The 22,859-nt window shown below is 53.0% G+C and overlaps 1 protein-coding gene across 1 annotated transcript; it reads left to right on the forward strand.

Moving 5' to 3' along the window:
• The first annotated feature begins 963 nt into the window (after nt 1-963).
• On the forward strand, nt 964-11,164 carry LOC103181399 (mitofusin-2). Its single transcript, XM_042343513.1, has 18 exons — nt 964-1,046; nt 2,625-2,803; nt 2,963-3,098; nt 3,317-3,479; nt 3,806-3,930; nt 4,300-4,408; nt 4,501-4,608; nt 4,709-4,862; nt 5,048-5,115; nt 5,961-6,082; nt 6,216-6,342; nt 6,553-6,657; nt 6,908-7,010; nt 7,101-7,321; nt 7,448-7,603; nt 7,742-7,938; nt 8,407-8,541; nt 9,555-11,164. The coding sequence occupies exons 2-18, from the start codon at nt 2,629-2,631 to the stop codon at nt 9,622-9,624; spliced, it is 2,274 nt and encodes a 757-aa protein (XP_042199447.1). The 5' UTR covers nt 964-1,046; nt 2,625-2,628; the 3' UTR covers nt 9,625-11,164.
• Nucleotides 11,165-22,859: the final 11,695 nt, after the last annotated feature.

The raw sequence follows: 22,859 nt of genomic DNA on the forward strand, positions 1-22,859 counted from the left end.
ACAGGGTCCTGGTCCTGGCCCCCCACCACATACAGGGTCCTGCCCTCTCACCCACAAACAGGGTCCTTCCCCCCCCCCACCCACAAACAGGGTCCTGCCCCCCCCCACCCCCCACAGGGTCCTGGGACCCCCCACAGGGTCCTGCCCCCCCAACCCCCACAGGGTCCTGGGCCCCCCCCACTGGGTCCTGGGTCCCCCCCACCCACATACAGGGTCCTGTCCCCCCACAGAGTCCTGCCCCACCCACAGGGTCCTGCCCCCCCCCCCCACAGGGTCCTGCCCCCGCCCCCCCAACAGGGTCCTGCCGCCCCCCCCACAGGGTCCTGCCGCCCCCCCCACAGGGTCCTGCCCCCCCCCCCACGGGGTCCTGCCCCCCCCCCCCACGGGGTCCTGCCCCCCCCACAGGGTCCTGCCCCCCCAGGGTCCTGCCCCCCCCCACAGGGTCCTGCCCCCCCCCACAGGGTCCTGCCCCCCCCCCCACGGGGTCCTGCCCCCCCCCACAGGGTCCTGCCCCCCCCCACAGGGTCCTGCCCCCCCCCCCCACGGGGTCCTGCCCCCCCCCCCACGGGGTCCTGCCCCCCCACAGGGTCCTGCCCCCCCCCACAGGGTCCTGCCCCCCCCACGGGGTCCTGCCCCCCCCACCACAGGGTCCTGCCCCCCCCCACAGGGTCCTGCCCCCCCCCCCCCCCCAGGGTCCTGCCCCCCCTCGAGGTGGTTTCATGCCCTGACTGACTGCAGCTGAGGTCTGACACCACAGGTCGTCATCGCTCACAGTGACCTGACCGCCCGCTTGTGGCGCACAGTGATGACGCAATGATGGCGCCGGGAAGCAGCGCCGCTGAGGGGAGGCCGCAGCCCGGAGTAGCCCACTGACCGCAGCCTCCGGCCCCCCGGCCCGGCCCGGCCCGCCCCGCCCCCCGCCACCACCACCACCCCCGAGCCGCCGCTTTTCCCTTCGCCGCTGACCGCCCGCCTGAGCCGCCTACCGCCCGGGCTGAGGCCGAGGCCTGGCCACAGGGTGAAGCTCTCGCCGCCGCCAACACAAGGTCAGACAGAGGCCCGAGGCCCCGAACCCGCCCGAACCCGCCCCGCGCGCTCACTGTGAGCATCTCAGCTAAAGCCATCAGTGAGTGTGGCGAATCTGCTCAGTTACCCGCTCCGGTTACCCGCTCAGTAAAGGTCCAGTTATCCGCTCAGTAAAGGTCCGGTTATCCGCTCAGTGAAGGTCCGGTTATCCGCTCAGTGAAGGTCCGGTTATCCGCTCAGTGAAGGTCCGGTTATCCGCTCAGTGAAGGTCCGGTTATCCGCTCGGTAAAGGTCCGGTTACCCGCTCAGTAAAGGTCCGGTTACCCGCTCGGTAAAGGTCCGGTTGCCCGCTCGGTCCATACTCAGTGAACTGCTCACTGTTTCGTGCACAAAATATACAGTAAATTCACATTACAGTGAAGCACTTTGGAGACGTGCGGAAGATGTGATAGTGGCGCTATATCAAATGCAAGGATTATTATTACAAGGCGTGGACGAGGCAGCCCCGAGGCTGGGGCTGGACATCAGGGCAGGAGCGAGAGTCGTGCGTGACCAGATGTGCATTTATGTTTAGAGAGTGTGAGGGAGGTCTGGACGCAGCACCCAGAGCGAGCATGAACCAAGACAGCGCAGGAAGGCCTCTGTTCTCCAGGTTTGGGAAGAGAAATTGGTAACGAATAATTAATTGGAGTCCTGCAGCCTAGTGGTTAGATCACTCGCCTCGCAAGAGAGAGGACCTGGGTTCGATTCCCGTGCAGGGCGAGACCTTAGGCAAGTTGGCTTTCTCCACGCGACTTAGCAGTAAGTGGGAACACAGTTGTTAGTCGTTTGGTGGATCGCTTCTCTCGGGATAATAATCCCTTAAGAAAAAAAATAAAAAAAAATTTGGTCACACAATCCATGACTGCGGGACACTGCTGCACACAATTGGCTGCCTTGTTTTGCCCACAAAATATACAGTCAATTCACTTTACAGTATATTTTATGAAATGCTTTGAAATGATAACGTGCTATATCAAATGCAAAAATTATAATGAAGAAGCTGTGAAGTGACCATGACATTAATGCTAGTGTAACACTAGCTGCTAAAGATTAACAAACAATGTACAGCATTGATACAGGCTACACAGCCTCACGAGTCTGTGTTGGTGTTTATACTGCACATGATTTTCCACCCACTCCTTTACTCAAAATATAATATCTTGTAAATATGCAATAAGTAGATATCATCTTTCTTTTGTATTTCTACCTGGTGGAAATGCCAGTGGATCAGGCGTCTGCAGTGTACAGCGACTGTCCAGCTCTGTGATCAGAATGCTGTGGCTGGCACTGAGACATTTATGGCTGAACAGTGTGATTTACTGTGCGTGAGTGCAAAGCGAGGATAAGGATAAGGATTTGGACTATGAATGTCTGGTGCTGGTGACAGTGAGGGGACTGTTTGTGTGACTCTCACACTTCAGAAGAAGCAATGCAGCGAGTTTGGCTTTGTGTTGTGATGCTGTTGTCAACCTGACCATCTCTGCTCTGTCCCAGAGCCTTGGGACATCCTCCAGACATGAAAGGCACTATACAAATTTAATTTGTTGTTGTTCCAGAGCCATGTCCCTGATGTTCTCCCGCTCAAGCTCAGTTGCAGTTGGGAAAAAGGACAAGCGACTGATGGCGGAGGCAAACGTGTCGCCGCTCAAACACTTTGTCACAGCCAAGAAGAAGATCAACGGGATCTTTGAGCAGCTCGCTGCGTACATCAAGGAAAGTGCGGCTTTCCTGCAAGGTGGGTCTTGGTCACGTGTAGTTACTGTACATGGGCCGGGGGACAGTGAGGTGCAGTGTGGGGGTAGGGAAGGAGGATCTGCCTCAGAGACACACGCACTCGTGCGAGTGAGGAATTACCAGATGTGGTCAATGCTGTTGCTGTTTCCTGTCTGTACAGAAACTTACCAGAATGAGGAGCTGGATCCTGTCACCATGGAGGAGCAGGTGCTGGAGGTAAAGGGCTACTTGTCCAAGGTCGGGGGTATCAGTGAGGTGTTGGCTCGACGGCACATGAAGGTGGCGTTCTTCGGCAGGTAGGGGTGTACCCAGGTGTCCTGAGAGTTTCCTCCGACTGTATGGTTTCTTTGGTAATACCCTCCGACCGCACATACATACACACACATCAGCCTCCATCCATACAACTGTGAGGGGCTCCAAGATGTTATTCTAAGTAAAGAGCGCTGTATAAATGCCACTGTATGCAGCCTGGCTGGCTGGTATCATGGTGACGTGACGTGCTGTGTTTGCGCAGGACGAGCAATGGGAAAAGCACGGTGATTAATGCCATGCTGTGGGATAAGGTGCTGCCTTCAGGAATCGGTCACACCACAAACTGCTTTCTGCGGGTGGAGGGCACAGATGGCAATGAATCCTATTTACTGACGGATGGATCGGAAGAGAAGAAGAGCATAAAGGTGAATAATCAAGAGCTCAGTCCTAATGGCGTTGGATCTAGACTGTGTGGTACTAAGGTTCCTTGATTCCCACACTCCCTCCCTGCCCCTCGCTCCCCCCGCCCCTTGCCTCCCCCTTCCTGCCCCTGCAGCCACTCCATGCCCCCCACACCCCCTCCCTGCCATTCCCCCTCTCTGCCACTTCCCCCGCCCCACCCATGCCCTCCCTGCTCCCCGCAGCCCCTCCCTGCCCCTCACCCCCCCTCCCTGCCCCTTGGGGGGGATCCATACGCAGGGAGCTGGGGGTGATTTTGGGCCTCGTGCTGACGGGAGTGATTCTCTCACAGACGGTGAACCAGTTGGCACATGCGCTACACCAGGATGAGCTGCTGGATGCCGGGAGCCTGGTGTCCGTTATGTGGCCGAAGCTGAAGTGCGCTCTGCTGCGTGATGACCTGGTGCTGATGGACAGGTGAGGTGTGGGGAGGTGGGGGTTGCTGTGTCCGAGCGGCCTGTGCAACCTGTGCAACCTGCATTTTTAAAGTTTATATTTTGACTAAAATACAGTATTTAAGAATTTGTGCAAATCTATGAGAATCTTCCAGCTCAGCATAATAAACAATCATCCTTGCACTCGATGTAGTGACTCTTAACAATGCAGCGCTCCCCCAGCACTGCCTGAACACCAGCCTAGACTGCGAGCTCAAAGTCCCCACGTGGACCTTGAACCCAAACTTCTGACTCAAGTGCTACCGACTGAGCCAGGTTGACAGCCTAACACGTTAACCTGTATCAATACCAGCTCCTAAGCTGAGCTCACCTCGGCTGCTCTCTCTTGCAGCCCGGGCATTGATGTTACCACTGAGCTGGACAGCTGGATCGACCGCTTCTGTCTGGATGCAGATGTGTTTGTGCTGGTGGCAAACTCTGAGTCGACACTGATGCAGACGGTAAGAGTTACTGAGACCTCGTATCAACTTCAGTAACCAGACAGCGTCCAGGGGTCTGTGAGCATGATATAATGCTCTCTCTCTCTCTCTAGGAGAAGCAGTTCTTTCACAAAGTGAACGAACGCCTATCGCAGCCTAATATTTTCATCTTGAACAACCGCTGGGATGCGTCTGCGTCTGAGCCCGAGTATATGGATGAGGTGAGTGGGGCGTGGGGGAGTGGCACTGCGGGGAGGGGCGTAACCATGTGGAGCAACATGGCCTTGCAGGGACTGTAACTGTCACCCCCCGCCCCAGCAGGTGCGGAGGCAGCACATGGATCGCTGCAGCAGTTTCCTGGTGGAGGAGCTGGGGGTGGTGGACCGTGCACAGGCTAGCGACAGGATCTTCTTTGTATCAGCTAAAGAGGTGCTGAACGCTCGCATCCAGAAAGCACAAGGACTGCCGGAGGGAGGTATGGGGGTGTCGCCGGTGGGAAGGGAAGAGGTGCCTGGGGGAGGGTGGTGCGAGGTTGTGCCGGGGTGAGGGAGGGGAGTGATGGGGTTACTGGGTAGTGAGGGAGCGCCCAATGTGGGGAGTGGTGCTGAACTTTGGTTGGCTGTTGTTGTTGCCCAGGCTAACGCTTGTGGTTGTGAGCAGGTGGGGCGCTGGCCGAGGGCTTCCAGGCGAGAATGTTTGAATTCCAGAACTTCGAGCGAAGATTTGAGGTGAGTGACTTGGAATGAGAGGGTTGGGGAGTGGATGTGTCGGCCTGTCGCTGTCCTTTTCTGTCTCGACTCTCTCTAGAGGAATTTTTATTCTGTAATTTAGTTTAGGTCAGGGCTTCTTGTTCCAGCACAATGCCAGAGGGAATGCCCCATCCACAGAGGTCCTGACCTTCGGAGGAGACGTCACACTGAAGTCATTAAATACACATTAAATATCCCCTGACACTACCTGAAAAAATAAGGGAATTTTTTCCTTGTATCCTGGTCAACAATCTTCCAATTAAAGTTGGTCATTAATTTCATGGCTGTCTGTGGGACCCAAGGGGTTATATACTAAATAATAAAAAAAATTAAGGAATTATTACCCCCAGAAAACCAATCCGTCAATTGACTAACAAGCCGGTTCCTACTTACTGCTTGGCGTGTGGAGTAAGGAAAAATGCGTGTGGAGGCATGTGGAGGAAGGAAACATGCCCAACGTTTCGCCTTGCCCGGGAATTGAATCCAGGTCCTCTCGCTTAAGGGTTTAAGATGATGAGATAAATATAATAATGATGCTTGGATTTGATGAATTTGCGCATGTCAGGAGAAACTCCCTTCTCAGTTTAACTGGCTTCTCAGGCTGCACAGGGAGCAGGCGGGACCTCAGTTTAATGTCTCATCTGAAGGACGGTACCTCAAACAATGTCGCGCCACCAGCACTGCTCTGCGGCATCAGCCTGGACTGTGAGCTCAATGCCGCGATGTGGGGGGCTTGAATCCACAACCTCCCGACTGCGAGATGAGTGTACAATAGACTGAGCCGGATGGATTGCTGGCTCTGAACTGTCCCGTGCTCCCTGCAGGAATGTATCTCGCAATCTGCCGTCAAGACCAAGTTCGAGCAGCATACGGTGCGAGCCAAGCAGATCTCTGAAGCTCTCCGGCAGATCATGGATTCTGTCCACGTCTCTGCAGCTGAACAGAGGTAGCGTGTCAGGCTGTGGTGGGGGAAGGGGCTGCTGTGGGGGGAGCGCTCAGCACCACAAGTTACACTTGTGTTCGAGTTGGGAATAACCTTGTGTGTGTGTGTGCGTGGGTGTGTCTGTGTTTTGCTGCAGGATCCATTGTTTGGAGCAGAGGGAGGAACGACAGGACCGGCTGGAGTTCATCGAGAAGCAGCTGGATTTACTGAGCCAGGACTGTAAATCCAAGATCAAACACATCACAGAGGAGGTGGAGAGACAGGTGAGGGGCTGAGGGGAGTGAGCGAGGGAGGACCTGATGTGATATAGTGAGGGAGGAGCTGAGGGCAGGGAGAGAGGGGCTGAGGGGAGGGAGTGAGGAGCTGAGGTGAGCGAGGGAGGGGCTGAGGGGAGTGAGGGAGGGGCTGAGGGTAGGGAGTTGGGGACCGGGCTGCCTTGGGATTCACATTTCATGATATTTTGTGCGTTTCAGGTCTCGAACGCGATGGCGGAGGAAATCCGTCGCCTCTCTGTTCTGGTGGATGATTTTCAGATGGATTTCCATCCTTCCTCCGTGGTGCTGAGGGTTTACAAGAACGTGAGTCTGGGCTATTGGGGAGTGGGGGCTGGAGCTGGGGAGGGACTGATGAGGGGGAAGGCCTGGTGTGTGGGGAAGGGACTGGGGTGGGAGGGGTAGGCGCTAGGCCTCTGGGAAGCTACTGTCACAGCCTGTTCTGACCTTCGGCCTCTCCCAGATTGTTTAAGCGCTGTGAGACACTACGCTGTGTGAGGGGAAGAGCTATATGAATACAGGTGGTTGTTGTAACCTACTGTGTTGCTCTTCGCAGGAGCTGCACAAGCACATCGAGGAGGGGCTGGGACGTAACATGTCCGATCGCTGCTCTGTGACCATCACGACCACCCTGCAGGACACCCAGCAGGAGATGATCGGTGAGTGTGAGCGGGTGCAGCCACGGTGACGAGATCGCTGGCTCTGCGCTCACTACACTCTGTGCTCACTACACTCTGTGTCTCTCACAGACGGGCTGAAGCCCCTGCTGCCCCCAAAGGTGCGAGGCCAGGTGGACGCGCTGATCCCACGCCAGCGCTTCAGCCTGAGCTACGACCTGAACTGCGACAAACTCTGCTCCGACTTCCAAGAGGACGTGGACTTCCACTTCTCGCTCGGGTGGACCATGCTCGTCAACCGCTTCCTGGGGCCAAAGGGCGGCCGCCGGGCCCTGATGGGATACAGTGAGCAGGTTAGTATAAGACAGCGCTGGCACAGGAGATACTCCCCCCACCCCCCCCACCAAATCCCGTCCCCTCAAACTCCGCCTCCTCAATTTCCCACTCCCTCAAACCTCTCACCGTGTTGTCACTCGTAGGTGCAGCGCCCGATGCCCCTGACCCCAGTTGGTGCGAGCCTCCCGCCGCTACCCCAGGGCTCCATGACGCAGGAGGAACTCATGGTCTCCATGGTGACGGGATTGGCATCACTGACATCACGGACGTCGATGGGAATAATCCTGGTTGGAGGCGTGGTGAGTGATCACTGCAGCTGTGCTCGCCGTGTGTGACCTGTCCAGCTAGGGCTGGTGCTGTAATGCCGGTGTGTGTAATGGGAGTGTGTGTAACTGGGCTCGTATAGCCGCTGTGTGTGTAACTGCCGTGTGTTACAGGTGTGGAAGGCCGTGGGCTGGCGGCTGATCGCGCTCAGCGTGGGGATGTACGGGCTCCTGTATGTGTATGAACGGCTGACATGGACGACGAGGGCCAAGGAGCGAGTGTTCAAACGCCAGTTTGTGGAGTACGCCAGCGAGAAGCTGCAACTCATTGTCAGCTACACAGGCTCTAACTGCAGTCACCAGGTGCAGCAGTGAGTATCCTTGCACCCTCCTTGCCTGCCCCCTCCCTTGCCCACCCCTACTCTTACCTGCCCCCTCACCCACCAGGAATAAAGCATATTGTAAACAGAATATTGCCTGTCCCTTACAGGGAGTTCTGGGCAGACATTGTGGAGTCCTGTAGCTCAGTGGTTAGAGCACTCGCTTTGCAAGTGAGAGACCTGAGTTCAATTCCAGGCAGAGGGCGAAACCTTGGGCAAGTTTCCTTACTCCACACAGAGCCTAATAATAATCCCTCCAAAACCAAAAACAATAGTAAATTGGTCATTTTCAATCTACGACTGTTTGTGGGACATTGCTGTGCGCAATTGGCTGCCGCGTTCGCCCACAAATATACAGTCAATTCACTTTACAGTGTGTTCTGTGAAAAGCACTCTATCAAATGCAGGGATTATTATTATTATTACCCCTGTCTCTGACTTTCTACCTCTCTCACGCAGGGAGCTGGCTGGCACATTTGCACAGCTATGTCAGCAGGTGGACATCACACGTCAGAACCTGGACGACGAGATTAAAGGCCTGAATAAGAAGATTGAATTGTTGGACACGCTTCAGGGCAAAGCCAAGCTGCTCCGGTGGGTCCCTCGCTCTGGGCCTGAGTTTGCGGTTGAGTGAGTGTGTGTTTGGGGTGAGTGTGTGTGAGTTTGGGGTGAGTGTGTGTGAGTTTGGGTGTGTGAGTTTGGGTGTGTGAGTTTGGGGTGTGTGTGTTTGGGGTGAGTATGTGTGTGTTTGGGGTGAGTGTGTGTGTTTGGGGTGAGTGTGTGTGTGTTTGGGGTGAGTTTGTGTGTTTGGGGTGAGTGTGTGTGTTTGGGGTGAGTGTGTGTGTGTTTGGGGTGAGTGTGTGTGTGTTTGGGGTGAGTGTGTGTGTGTTTGGGGTGAGTGTGTGTGTGTTTGGGGTGAGTGAGTTTGGGGTGTGTGAGTTTGGGGTGTGTGAGTTTGGGGTGTGTGAGTTTGGGGTGTGTGTGTGGTGTTTGGGGTGAGTGTGTGTGTGTTTGGGGGTGTGTGTGTGTGGGGGTGTGTGTGTTTGGGGTGAGTGTGTGTGTGTTTGGGGTGTGTGTGTTTGGGGTGTGTGTGTTTGGGGTGTGTGAGTTTGGGGTGTGTGAGTTTGGGGTGTGTGTGTTTGGGGTGAGTGTGTGTGTGTTTGGGGTGAGTGTGTGTGTGTTTGGGGTGAGTGTGTGTGCGGGTGGGGGGGTGAGTGAGTGTGCAGGGGGGTGAGTGTGTGAAACACACTGGCTGAAGTAGAATCCATAATAGCTTTTTAAAGGGAATTTAGAAATATTGGAAAAGAAAAGTATTCACCGAATGTGCCAGCAACACACTGAGCTGACAGGGGATCACATTACTGGTCTGTGCTGGGAACTATGTCAGTCTGTGATTGGGATGAAGTTTCCAGACTGCAGTCTGATTGTGTTCCCTTGTGACAGATCACTGACATCCTTTCTACAGGCTCTTTTTGATTTGAGCCAAGAGAAACAACCCCACAAATACAGTGAGCCAGTGAGTTCACAGCTGTTGTGGGAGGTCGCTGTGCGCAGATTGGCAGGGTGTCAAAGGCTGCATACAAAATGTAATTGTTGTTCTCTTTCAGGAACAAGGCTGGCTGGTTAGACAGTGAACTCAACATGTTCACCCACCAGTACTTGGAGCAGAGCCGATGAGAGCAGCTCCCCTGAGCCTGGTGGGGGAAGAGGGGAAAGGGGTAGTGCTGATGCTGAAGCCAAGTGCCGAGCTCCTGGAATGGCAGAAATTGCTCAGGTTTTTAACTGGTTTGTTTCCTGACTCTGGTCATATAGTAAAGGCCTACAGAGACTTGTATTAAACCAGTTAGTTACCTCCTGACTAATCCCTGTAATGCATGACTGGAGAAAGTGTAAAGATGCGTTGATTCTCAGCTTCGGAAGCGACTAGTTTAAACCCAAACCGCTCCTGAATTCCGGGATCAGTTCACTTAAATGCATGTTGTCGATGTCCTCCTGCTGATCAGCAATGGTGACGTTTCCTTACACTCGGAGCTTGTTGTGTTAAAGGCCGTTATCGCGTCCGTCAAATCTTCCACATTCTGGTTTGTTCCGTATGCAGGGATGAGTGAGCGGTTGTGACTGCGCCCCCAAGTAACCTCGGACTTTGAGTAAAACTGCTTTATTTGATGAAAACATTGTATTTAACTCCCACTTTATGTGAGAGAGACTGTGAGTTAGAGAAAGAGATAAACTCTCCCCCCCTCCCCCCCACCTTGTTTTGCCCACATAATTGAGTAAAAACAAGGTGATTTTCCAGTGTATCAGTGCTGCTGTACTTAATTTTGAGGATTTTCAGCCTCAGTGGGCACCAACTCTGAGGTTTGGTTTGATTCTGAGTTATAATTTGCTGCCAAGTGTTTGGATATCAGGGTATACTTTACCTTGCACTTATATCCCGCACAACATGTGCATACTCATTCTCCTACCCCACCCCACACCATCTCCGCCACCCAGTCATGCTGTGCCCTCAGGTGGTTGCTGTCAGAGGAATCTCTACCCCTAAATAATAGTAAATACGACACTGAAATATATTATAATGCTTGCAGTTTATTATAAATAAAACCATGAAACTTGAACTGGTTGAAGAGCTTACAGTGTGAGAGGAAGTGTCATTTAAAGCAATCAATCCAGCTGTTGTGCACTTACAATTCGGGGAGAGTCTGGGGAATAAACTGTGAACAGGAAGATGTTCATTAGCATTCATTCAAATACCGTGTGACACTACTGATTCGTCAGCGGTTCTTGGAATAAACATGCACTATCTGTGTTGGGAAAGCTGAGTGTTTTTCCAAGTAATTTTGCTGGTAAGATTTCAACTTTGTTCTAAATAAGGCTAAAGTCCTGTGAAATGTAAGCCTCTTTAATCCAAATGTATAACCCAGAGTATTGAGAGGAAGGTGCAGCTGTACCCTGGTTTTGTCAGGTTTAATGTCACTGAGAGGCTAATGTGTAGCCTTGATCAGATTGTGACCATTATGTAGAACGGATGAGTTCGGTGCTGCTGCTCAGACTGGAGTTTAGTCCCCGATTGGAACAAAGTCTGTTGTGAAAGTGTTTATTTAAAGTTCGGGAGAAGAGTAAATGCACACAACCAGATTCCCGATGCGAGTGTCTTTGTGCTGCTGGTACTATTATTTGTTTAAAAATGAAAACGTACAATAAATTAATATATAAACCATCGCTTGTGTGCTTCATTTCTGTATCCACAAACCTCGGCTCTTTCCAGCCTCAGGAGATTAAAAATGTTAATAATTTGGTGACTCAATCCACGGCTCTGTGTGTGTGTGTGTGTGTGTGTGTGGGGGGGGGAGGGACGTTGCTGTACGCAATTGGCTGCCGCGTTTTCCCCGCAAAATACACAGTCGCCACACCTTACGGTACAGCGCGCGAAGGGCTTTGAGATGTCGCGACGATGTGATGAGGCGCCTTATCAAACAGTCACTTAACACCCGACTGCTGCGGCTGAGCCGGGGATACAACAACAGCTTACACACGTACACAGAGGCTTGAGGGCGGGGCAGCGTCTCGGAGCGCGTGACGCAGACCCGGGGGTGGGTGGGTGGTTGGGGGCAACACCACAGCACAATGATATTTTGTAGGGCATTTGAGGTCAGGAGGACCTCTCAACAGTGATCACCTCAACGTGGACATCAGTGCTCAGGTGACGCAGCGAGAGCAGCAACTGTCTGTCTCCCGGTCACCCCGGCAACAGGCCCCGCCCCTGCCCGCGGTCACCCCGGCAACAGGCCCCGCCCCTGCCCGCGGTCACCCCGGCAACAAGCCCCGCCCCTGCCCGCGATCACCCTGGCAACAGGCCCCGCCCCTGCCCGCGGTCACCCCGGCAACTGGCGCGCGGGGTGGGCGGGGCTTGTAACCGCCGCTCACAGCCGGGGAGCGGGAGGCCTGAGGCCGGGGAGCGGGAGGCCTGAGGCCGGGGAGCGGGAGGCCTGAGGCCGGGGAGCGGGATGCGCTACAGTCAGGCGCTGTTGGAGCTTCGGGATCAGAACCAGCGGCAGCTGCAGCGCCTGAGGAGCGGCCGCCGGGAGCTGGGGGCGGCAGGGCTTGAGCGGCAGGTACATCCCCGCCGCCGGGGCTGCGGCCTGTGGGTTTGGGCCCCGCGCGGGCCCGGGCTAAGCCGAAGGGAGCCGCGGTGTCAGAAGCTACGGCCTGATCACCCAGTCACTACACAAGATACCCAGTCATTACACAAAACACCCAGTCATTACACAAAACACCCAGTCACTACACAAAGCATGTGGTCACTACACTTTATAGTGAGTCTGGTGAAGCTTTGAGACATTTGGCGATGCGATAACGTGCATCAAAAGTAAGGATTGTTATTATTTATTGTCATTACCCCAGAGCGACGCTGCCTCGGGGAAGAGTCAGCGTTTGACAGATCAAACCAGTGACGGAGGAAGGATTCCTGAGGAGTTTGTGATCAGGGTGTCTCCGGGGAGGAGGGCCGTGGCCAGAGCCACACTCTGCTCCCCAGGGAGGGACAGAGCCACGCATGAGCGACTGAGGCCCAGCAATGGTGGCCCGGCCTGGCTGGCTCTTGGCAGAGAGAATATCCAGCCTGGTGGGCATCGCGGTGCAGTACAGACTAACCCAGCCCTGAGACAGCTATCAACAGTGAATTCCCCCAGACTTGGGAGCCTAACGCGGGCCAAGACCCCGTCACGGCCAAAGCTTGCGACCGGTTTCCACCAACAACCATTGAGTGGCTCCAGGGGAAGGGACGTCTTTAAAAGCTCAACTCCTTTCAGACAGTTCCCTGTGAGCAGACAGGCCGGACAGCCAGAGGCTCCCAATGCACAGCAAATGGCTGCAAGGCCAAGGCACTGGGCAACTTCAGCCCCAGCCCAGAGCCCGTTCGGCAGCCCCCAGGACTGTTCCCGTCTCTCACATTCCTTTGGTCAGGGTGGGTGGCTGAGGCCTGGGACTGGGCCAGGGCCGAGGACGGCCTCCTATAGGAACCGGCTGCTGACTGAAGGAAACGAACATGCGACAGAACTGTTCAGAGAGGATGAGAAACCCAAACCCATTCTGGCTGCCGCTAGTGACCACGCTGCGAGGGTAAGAGAGCACAGTCATGCACTTCATTTCACTTCGTTATTGACCGCACTTTCAGTCATCTCACACAGACACCCTTGGCTCCCCCACTCCCAGTGTGACTGTCCTTGAGGCTGTCCCTTCATCTTGCTCCCTTCCATCCATTGCCTCTCCCCTTTGACCGCGGCTTCAGCCACCCTCCACCCTTCCTGATCCCAACTCCTACTCAGGTCCAAATCATTTGACTGTCCAGGACTCTGGGACCTCCTCCCGACATGAAAGGCGCTGTGTAAATGTAATGTAATTTGTTGTCGTTATAACTGTCAATGATTACCAGGCTGGTGTGGGACAGGTGACATTCTTGTTGCCAGACGAGGAGCAGGTGCCGAGGGCCGGTGATCGGTCACTGCAGCCATTACTGGGCTATGACTGGATCGCAGGTAACATACACTGGGAACATTACAATCTGCGCGGGTTGTAGTTCAGGGACATGCCTCTTATTTGTATTACAATACAATACATAGTTAGATTTGTATAGAGCCTTTCACGTCAGGAGAACATCCCAAGACGCTGAACAGTCCGGCATTTGGACCCAAACTGGGGGTATTATAAATTTTGTACAAGTGTGTTTATAATAAAGTTTGTCAATGTATGGGACAGGCTCCCCAGGGAAGATGGTGGAAGCTGAAAGTGTTGTTCGTTTCAAGAACAAATTAGATAGATTTCCGTTAGGAAATAATATCTCGGGATACAGTGTATAGTGTACAGTGTGTGGTCACACACACACAGCAGGGCCCTGGTCAGGTGAACGCTAATGCGATACTGCTATTGTGCCTAAGGTCTCATGGACATTGACTGCTCGTTGTCAGAAAGAGCTGAACAGTATTTCACAGATCTGCAGGATTTCCGTCGGGTGAACAAGGAGGAATGTATCCGCGAGGAATACTTGGAGTAAGTTCCATCATCACGCTTTCAGCCTCTGTGCCCCAAAACTCTAACATTTCCTCTATCCCTCCGCTTTCCGCTTCCACCATGCTTACGGTTACCTCCCCCTCCCCCCAGCTCGGTGGAACTCTATCCTGCATGAGGGGCCCTGTGTAAGTTGTTGTTGTAACTGTGGATTTCTCGGCACTGCCCTGGCACAGCACCCACCATTCGCAACAGTGACCGTTTAACGGGGAAAGCCGCTGATGGCTGCTGTACTGTACCCATCACCTCTTTGTGTTTTACTGTCAGAGCAGGACAGAGGGACCCGGGAACGTCCGAGTGGAAGCTGGCAGAATGAGGAGCTGGATCCCAGCCGGACACCTCACCAGTGTGAGTGACTCCGGCTCCTGGACACAGTGTTACACTGTGGGCAGGAAACAGGCAGGACAGCAGTAGCTGGAGGAGAGGAGATCAGATCAGTTGGAATGTGATGGTTATGTGTTTAGAGTTCAGCAGAAAAAACAAGGAGAGGGAAACAGGAAGAGTCCCATAGCTCACCTCACAAGTGAGAGGACATGGGTTCAGTTCACGGGCAGAGCAAAACTTTAGGCAAGTTTCCTAACTCCATACACCTCTGTTTACCTAGCAGTAAGTTGTAACCCGGATGTTAGTCAGTTGACGGGGACAATAATCCGTTCAAATAATAATAATTTGGTCACTCAATCCACGAGTGTTTGTGGGACACTGCTGTGTGCAATTGGCTGCCACATTTCTCCCACAAAATATAATCAAGTCACTTGACAGTACAGTCTGTGAAGTGCTTTGAAACGTCTTAAAGACTTGATAAGGTGCTATATCAAATGTAAGGATTGTTATTATTATTAAAGAGGGCCGGAGGCTGAGGCCCTGAGGAAATGAGATGGTCTGTTTCAGGGGGCGGGGGAGAGGTGTTAAGGAAACTGCGATGGGGCAGGTGTCTGTACCAATGGAGCTAAGTTTCAAGGGAACAACGACTGGATATCACTTTGTGTTGTGTTTAAACTTAATTAGCAGTAACTCTGTATCGAATCGAATCAAATGCGTTTGATTTGCTGTGTGTCTCCGTCAGGCTCTCACTGTTTCCGTGTCAACAGTCGGCTGTTTGTGACTCCACTGGACCCCGAGGCGGCCTGTCCTGTGTGTAAGACCCCCAAAGCCAAGAGGCCCCACACCCGACAGGAGCCGGCCTACATCCGGTGAGACTGGGTCAGGGATCCCTCCTCCCTCAACTCCGGAACTCTCCCTCAATCCCTCAGCCTTGCCTCCCTCCCTCCCCACTTTCAAATCCCAGCGAAAGACCTTCCCCTTTGATCGTGCTTACGGTCACCTCCCCCTTCCCTTTCCTTCTGGCTCGCTGTCAGACTCCGCCACTGTCAAGGGCGCTATATAAATGCAAGCTGTTTTTATGTTTACTGCTTTTGGTGAATTTTTCTCCATTCGTGCATTAGCCAGATCTAGACCTGAAGTTCACACTGTATTACTGTGAAATAATAATAATAATCTTCGCATTTGATATCACTTCTTCGAGACGCCTCAAAGCGCTTCACAGAAAATACTGCAAGTGAATTGACTGTATATTTTATGAACGAAACTCGGCAGCCAATTGCGCACAGCAGTGTCCCACAGACAGTCGTGGATTGAATGACCACATTATTATTAGTAAGTTTTTTTTGTGTTAGTGGCTTGAGGAGTGTTGGAGGCAGGCTGGCTCCGAGCGAGGCTTGTGCTGGGTTCTGATTACACTATTATTTGTGGTTACAGAGTGAGTATACCTAGGTCCACACTGCTCGCTCCGTACCAGTACCGGGCTCACCGCAGGAAGAGCTTTGACGCCAGCGACAGCCTCTCGTTGCCGTCGGTAAGTTTGCTTCTGAGGAGCAACAACAGATGATAATAATAATCCTTGCTTTTGATATAGTGCCTTACCTTCTTTGGTCTTCGAGACGTCTCAAAGCGCTTCACAAAATATACTGTGAAGTGAATTGATTCTATATTCTGTGGACAATATTCCTGATGGGACGAGAATTGCAGGCAGGATCTGATCTCATCCCGAAAACAATCTGCAGACACTGCCTGAAGAGTGCTGCAGCTGGTCTATTTCCTGTTGGGATTTTACATAGAATGTCAGGGTGCGAAACAGACCACTCAGTTTAACTAATCCGTACCAGATTTTATACTCACACACAAGTCTCTACCTCTCTCCCCCGCCTCTCCTCTACCCCTTGATTCCCTTCTTCATGTTTTAACAAATCTTCAGGACAAATTAATGTGTCTCACCTTGCAGTATATTGTGTGCAGATGATACAGTCTCACAACCTGAATTCCCCCAGTATTTCTCTTCTGTTTTCTTTCCCCATCACAACCCCCCACCCTCCGCCAGTTCTGCCGGTGTTGCTTTGAGTCTGACACACACTGATTCTCTCTCTCTCTCTGCAGCACTGTTTGCTAGGCTGGGAGAGTGCCCGGCCGGCAATCACTCCCGCAGCCAGCAGCCTAGACCTGCATAGCAGCCTGTCCCTGGGGGCCGCTCCCCCCTGCCTCAGCCTCAGCACCGCCAACCTGGTAAGGTGGGGAGGGGTGAGTGTTGTGTGCGTACGAAGAGTGTGTGCAGTTGTGGGGGAGGAGAAAGACCCGTCATTTGTCGGGACTTGTTGGAATAGTGAGCATGGTTTCACCAGAATATCTGGATTGAAGGTTAATGATGTGTAATATTTCTCAGAATATGATTCAGTTTTGTTTATGAACACACCTGAGTTTAACCTTTTATTGATCAAATCAGGTGATTATCATATAATAATAATAATGATCCTTGCATTTCATATAGCGCTTTTCACATCATCTCGACATCTCAAAGCGCTTCACAGACTGTAAAGTGAATTGACTGTATATTTGTGGGCGAAACGCGGCAGCCAATTGCGCACAGCAGCGTCCCATTACATAGTTTACATATTATAACCTAACAAGCTGCCTGTGTAGCAACCTATTTTTCCTGGACAGCACGGTCGCTAATGTTCAATGGGATGTGTGTTTTGCAGGGTGGGGCAACGTCACGAGTGACTGGAGGCATGAGATCAGATGAGCTGATGGATATGTCGCGCTCCGCTAACTACCAGCTCCAGCGACTGATGAACAACCAGCCTCAGGCCACCTTCCTTCCTGGGAATTAGCAGTTGCTGGCCTAACAGAATGTGGGCACATGTGGTGGGGGGAGAGGAATGAGGAGCAACTGCAGTGAGTGCTTTGGGAGGAGTCAGACCAGCGAACAGCAAGGAGACAGGAGTTGTGGATTCGGTGTGCTTCAAGCTTATTGTAAATCAGCCCATGAGCTTTGGTTTCTGGTTGAAATCAGTCAGCAAAGTGTGCTGGAAATGACGTGCTCATTAATTACAAATATTAGAGTCTGTATCTGGTAGCGTGTGTGTCTGGTAGCGTGTGTGTCTGTTAAGGTGTGTGTTACGGTGCATGAGTGTCTTAGGGTGCGTGAGTGTAAGGGTGCGTGAGTGTTAGGGTATGTATGTGTTAGGGTGTGTGAGTGCGGTTCAGTGACGTGTAGCATTGAGCTACTCAGCAAATGGACACGGCTGTGTGTGAGGTTACATATTACAGACTGTTAGTCTCATAAATTGGCGGTGCTGATCATTGCACTTATCAAATCACAAGTGATTATTGGTAATGAAAATGATTTAATGGCATGATAATAATATTTCTTGGAAATTAATTAATATAGTGCCTTATTGAAACGTATCAAAATGTTTCACAAAACTTTCAAAGTGTAGCGATTGTATTTGTAGGCAAATTTGTGATGTGCTGCGACTATATAAGACGATGAAACAATTGATGGTCGAGGCTATGTCTGTAATGGGTGGGGGTGTTGGTGGCGGAGAGGGTGAAGGAAGCTGTGGTTTGTTGGGCCTCTGGGTTAAGAGTATTGGCAGGGAGCTGATGCCTATCCAGCCTGGGACAGTTATGGTCCATCCTTCCATAATCTTGTCTACAAAACTGCTACGAAGCCTCCGATTGATTGAAGTGGATTCTGAACTTGGTGCAGTTTGTGCCTTTCTGCATCCGCTGCGCTGAAACCCGAGCAGCAATCTGTGACAATCGCTGAACATTCTGCGCCTGCACGCGTCTGACCAAAACAAGTACAGCTCCACAGTTTGGGACTGTCCCTTCCAACCTGTATTCCAGCAAGCGATTGCTCATCTTGCACTTTCAATTAAACAGAAACCTTGACTCTCCGACACGCGCACGTGACGAATAATGGGGATAACCGACTGTGGCCGAAACTTCAACAAAGAGGAGAGCTTCCAGAACGCTGCCGCTGGAACACATCTGGTGCGCGCGCGCGCACGCGCACGCCCTGCCGTCCCAGGCCGGAGCTGGTGGCTGAGAGCTCTGGGCCGACCCGGTCTGGATCACCATCCACCTGTCATTCCAGCTGCAGTTTGTGGGGCCGCACAAAAGTTTTTGCCATTTTAAAAAAAAATAACCCCTCTAATAAACAGCTGAGTGTCCTGAGTGGGGGGGCGGGGCCGTGCGGCCGTCACTCCCAGTGATTGACAGCAGCGGCGGGCGGAACCCCGCCCCCCGGGGGGGGGCGGGGTTCCGCCCGCCGCTGCTGTCAATCACTGGGAGTGACTGCCGCACGGCCCCGCCCCCTCAGAGGGGGACACGGCGCACGCGCGCCGCCGCGGTTGCCAGGTGACGGCGTCCTGTTTGAGGGCTCGAGCGCGCGGCGATGGCGGGAAGGCGCGGGCGGTGGCGGCTGCTCCTGGTGCTGGTCACGGCCCACGTCGCGGGCGGCGGCCATTCGTGGCCAGAGCTCAGCCAGGAAGCGGGTGTAGTGACCGTCGGGGATGGCCGGGGCCGCTGGCTCTCCCCTTACCGAGGTACGGCAGCTCCGGGCCCTCGGCCTCACAGGGGGCCCCCGTCGCGGTCGGTGCAATTTGATGAGAGCGTTTTTTTTTTTCTGACGCTCCGACAGAAGTGCTTCATAGGCCCATTCTGTAAGGTGTAGTGGCTGTCTTGTTGTAGGTGAGCCGGGCAGCCGACCACTGCACACAGCGACAGCCCGACAATAGTCAATGACGTCAATGGCAAATTTTATCGGCGTGTGTGGGGGTGGGGTGGGGGGGTGTGTGGAGGTGTGTGCGTGGGGGGGTGGGTGTATGTGTGGTGGGGGGGGTTGTGTGGGTGGGGGGGTGTGGGGGGTGTGTGTGGGAGGTGGGTGTGTGTGTGTGTGGTGGGGGGGTGTGTGTGTGTGTGGTGGGGTCTGTGTGGGGGGGGGGTTGTGTGGGTGTGGGGGTGTGTGTGGGAGGTGGGTGTGTGTGGGGGTGTGTGTGGGAGGTGGGTGTGTGTGTGTGTGGGGGGGGGTGTGTGTGTGGGGGGGGGTGTGGGTGAGGGTGTGAGTGGGGTGGGGGTATGGGGGGTGTGGGTGGGGGGAAAGGAGATTGTTGGTCTGGACTCCAGGGGAGAGTTCTCTTTTCCAATAGTGTAAATGGGATCTTTAACATTCACCTGAACTGACACAGATGGGAGTTCAGTTCAATGTCCCATCCGAAGGACAACTGCTTCAGTAATGCAGAGCTCTCCCTCCCCCCCCCCAGCACTGCACTGAAGCATCAGTGAGCTCAAAGTCCTAACTCGGGGCTTGCGGGGCCACGCGGGGGGTGTCTGACACATGACAGCTGCTTAAGAATCCCCCAAATCAAACTGACAATTCCACATATTCATTCAAACGCAGACTTTCCCAAACTGGCACTCTTTCCCATATTAACACACACGAAGACCTAATCGCTCGGAGGCAAAACGTGCTATTAAGTCCACGGGGTGTAACAGTGAGCAGCTTTCTGGAAGGTTGTGCTGTGCTCTGCTCCGCAGACAGCGTTGATTTCCGCTGGAACGAGTGGCAGCCGTGGGTGTGCATGTGCGACATCCACAAGCGAGCTCGGATCCGCCACTTTGTCGTCTCGTCGGCTCAAGCGGATCTGAACCTGACCCGGAGTGACTTCTGGCAGGAGAGGCCGTGCTCCACTCGCGATTGCCCGACCTGCAGGAGGGACGAGTGTCCCGCGGGGAGCAGCCGTCTGAAAATGTCATGGTTCAACCGCCCGGACCGGACAGACACCGCCTCCTGGCTGTTCCCCACCAGCCACTCCCGGTTGCCCAGCGGCGACAGGCGAGGCTTCGGTGTCCGCGGAGGCGGCCCGAATTCCTACGAGAGTTTGCCGGTGATCGACGACGTGGGGTAGATAGTGTGGCACAGCGGCCACAATGTGCCAGATTCAGGGTTTTGTTAAATTATTATCAGAAATAAAAGTTACGGTGCTCGGGACTACCCCCAGCTCATTGCTGTGTGTGTGTGTGTGGTGTGTGTTGGGGGGGGGGGGGGAGAAGAAAATTAGCGGGTGAATGGTGGGGGGGATGGGTGCCTGAGCTATTTAGGAGCCCAAATATAAAGGTCAGGATGCACTGATCAGGTATGGGCTCTCACTGGGGGGGAGGAGGGAGGGGGCTGTCACTGGCGCCTCTTCAGCAAACTCCTTTCTCCATACGCCTGTTTCCCTGACTGGCAGTTTGCCAAAGTCGGTTGGTCTGTGGCTGATTGATCCGTCTTATCATTGTGTGCGAATGAGAAATCAAACTGATTGCTGATTGATTTCAGGACTGACACATAGTGAGAGCCAGTGACGCTGATAGGCACATTCACACACCATTCGCACAGCATTCACGCTCACTGCTGCTCACACCCACCCACAGTGCTCACACTCACTGCTCCTCAGGGGTTTGTGCTCCCTCCAGCCGTTTTCTCAAGAGGAAAAGAGATGGAAAGAGCAGGTTGGCTGCTGAAGGCTGTTGCCCTCTGTCATCTGTTCTCAGTGGAAGCTCAGGTCAGTAACTAGTTCCTTCAGTGAGTGAGTGATATCCTGGTCCCACATGGCCTCACCTCTCACTCACTCTCTTTCTCTAACGTTAAAACACACAGTGTATTTGTGGAATAGTTACTGATTGTTGTGGGCAAGTGACTGCGTGTCCGTGAGTCTCTCTGTGTGTGTGTGTGTCTCTCTCTGTGGGTGTCTCTCTCTGTGGGTGTCTCTCTGTTCCTCTTTCTCAATCCGTTTTGTTAAAAACAATGTTAAAAAAAAACGCATTCCAAGCTGAACTTAACACAGACAAAGCTAAACAGCAATGACGACTCGACAACGAACAACAAAAATTACATTTGTAAAGTGCCTTTCAAGTCGGGAGGATGTCTCAAGGCGATGACTCACTCAACAACTCTTGTCAGTCAAGTCAGCGCTGATCCCAGGCAGTGGGCAGATTATACAGTTTATTCAGTTTAGGGGTGGGGGGGAGACAGAGAGATGAGGGGTGTGGGGCAGCAATTTAGATCAGGTCAGGTGTGTAGGGAATAGTTACAGGCTGAGGAAACTCAGTGTGATTTGTTGTCAGTTTCCCAGCAGTGTATATAGGGGCTGCATGTGTGTGTCTGTCTGGGTGGGGGGGGTTTTGGGGGTGGGCTGGGTGTGTGTGTGTCTGGCGATGTTCTGCGCTCTGTCACGGAGCGGGGGATTTCAGTAGACAATGATAATAATAGTCCTTGCATTTGAAAGTAGCATCTTATCAAGTCTCAAAGCACTTCACAGAATATTTTGTAAAGTAAATTGACCGTGTATATTGTGGGAAAAACTATCATTGGGGGTTATATTGATGATGTTACTGGTGACTCTGTTGACTATTATTGAGTTCTATGGGAAGGTGATCTTGCTTAAGGCGTGTGTATGTGACACATACTGAGCTGCTGTGGATGAAAGCAAAGTCATTTCTATGAAAGGCGACTCACTCACCATTGCCGTAAATAAATGATGATAAATGATGAGTTTATGGTAAAGTGCTGACCTCACGTTTTCCCCAACCTGACCCCCCCCCCTGCTCCACACACACAGCTCCCCTATCCCCCCCCCCACACACACAGCCCTCTGCACACGTGTGTCCCCCACCACACACACACAGCCCCCCACTCTCTCTGAAAGTCCATCTCAGAGTCCCTTCATTTCCCCCTCCCCCCTATATCTTTGTGACCTCTGTGCATTCAGGAGACAGTTTTTCACCCAAAGTGTAGTGGAAATCTAGAACTCTCTCCCACAAAAGGTTGTGGATGCTGGATCCATCCACATTTTCAAGACAGAGATGGATAGATATTTCTTAGAGACAGGATATCAAGGGATATGGGACAAGGGTGGGAAATTGGAATTGAGGTACAAATCAGCCATGATCTTATAGAATGGTGGAGCACGCTCGAGGGGCTGAATGGCCGACTCATGTTTCTATGTTTCTAAGACTTGCCTCTCTGGGAGGTCGGTGCAGGGTACACGTGAACACAGACAGGTTTCTGTGAACAGTTAATGCTCTGAGAAACCAATTGAATAGAAACCACACGCATTACGAAATACAAGTCAGCCTGTTAGTCTGAACTCAGTCACGGTGACTGATTGAGTCAATGGCGGTGAGGTTGGTGCAGTGTGCTGCTATCTGTCTCACTCTGAGTCCCCACACATGGACACACACACACTGACAGTATGGAAATGATGCTGGTTGTTTCACCTTCTGCGATGTTCTATTTTGGAGAATTAAAATGAATGCGCAGCTGAGATACATGAGTGAACTAATTACCCGTGAATTTGACCCAGCCCCTTGTCGCATTGTGTGGAAACATCTCAAAGCACTTTGCAGGATTTTGCTGTACATTGGAATGACTGTGTAATTTGAAGGTGGATGAACATGGTGGCCTATTTGCACACAGCAATGTCCTACAAACACCCTATTTTATCAGGGAGATTGGCAGCCATGAC

This window comes from Callorhinchus milii, unplaced genomic scaffold (genome assembly GCF_018977255.1).
Source record: "Callorhinchus milii isolate IMCB2004 unplaced genomic scaffold, IMCB_Cmil_1.0 Scaffold24, whole genome shotgun sequence".
In the NCBI taxonomy this organism is placed as follows: Eukaryota; Metazoa; Chordata; class Chondrichthyes; order Chimaeriformes; family Callorhinchidae; genus Callorhinchus; species Callorhinchus milii.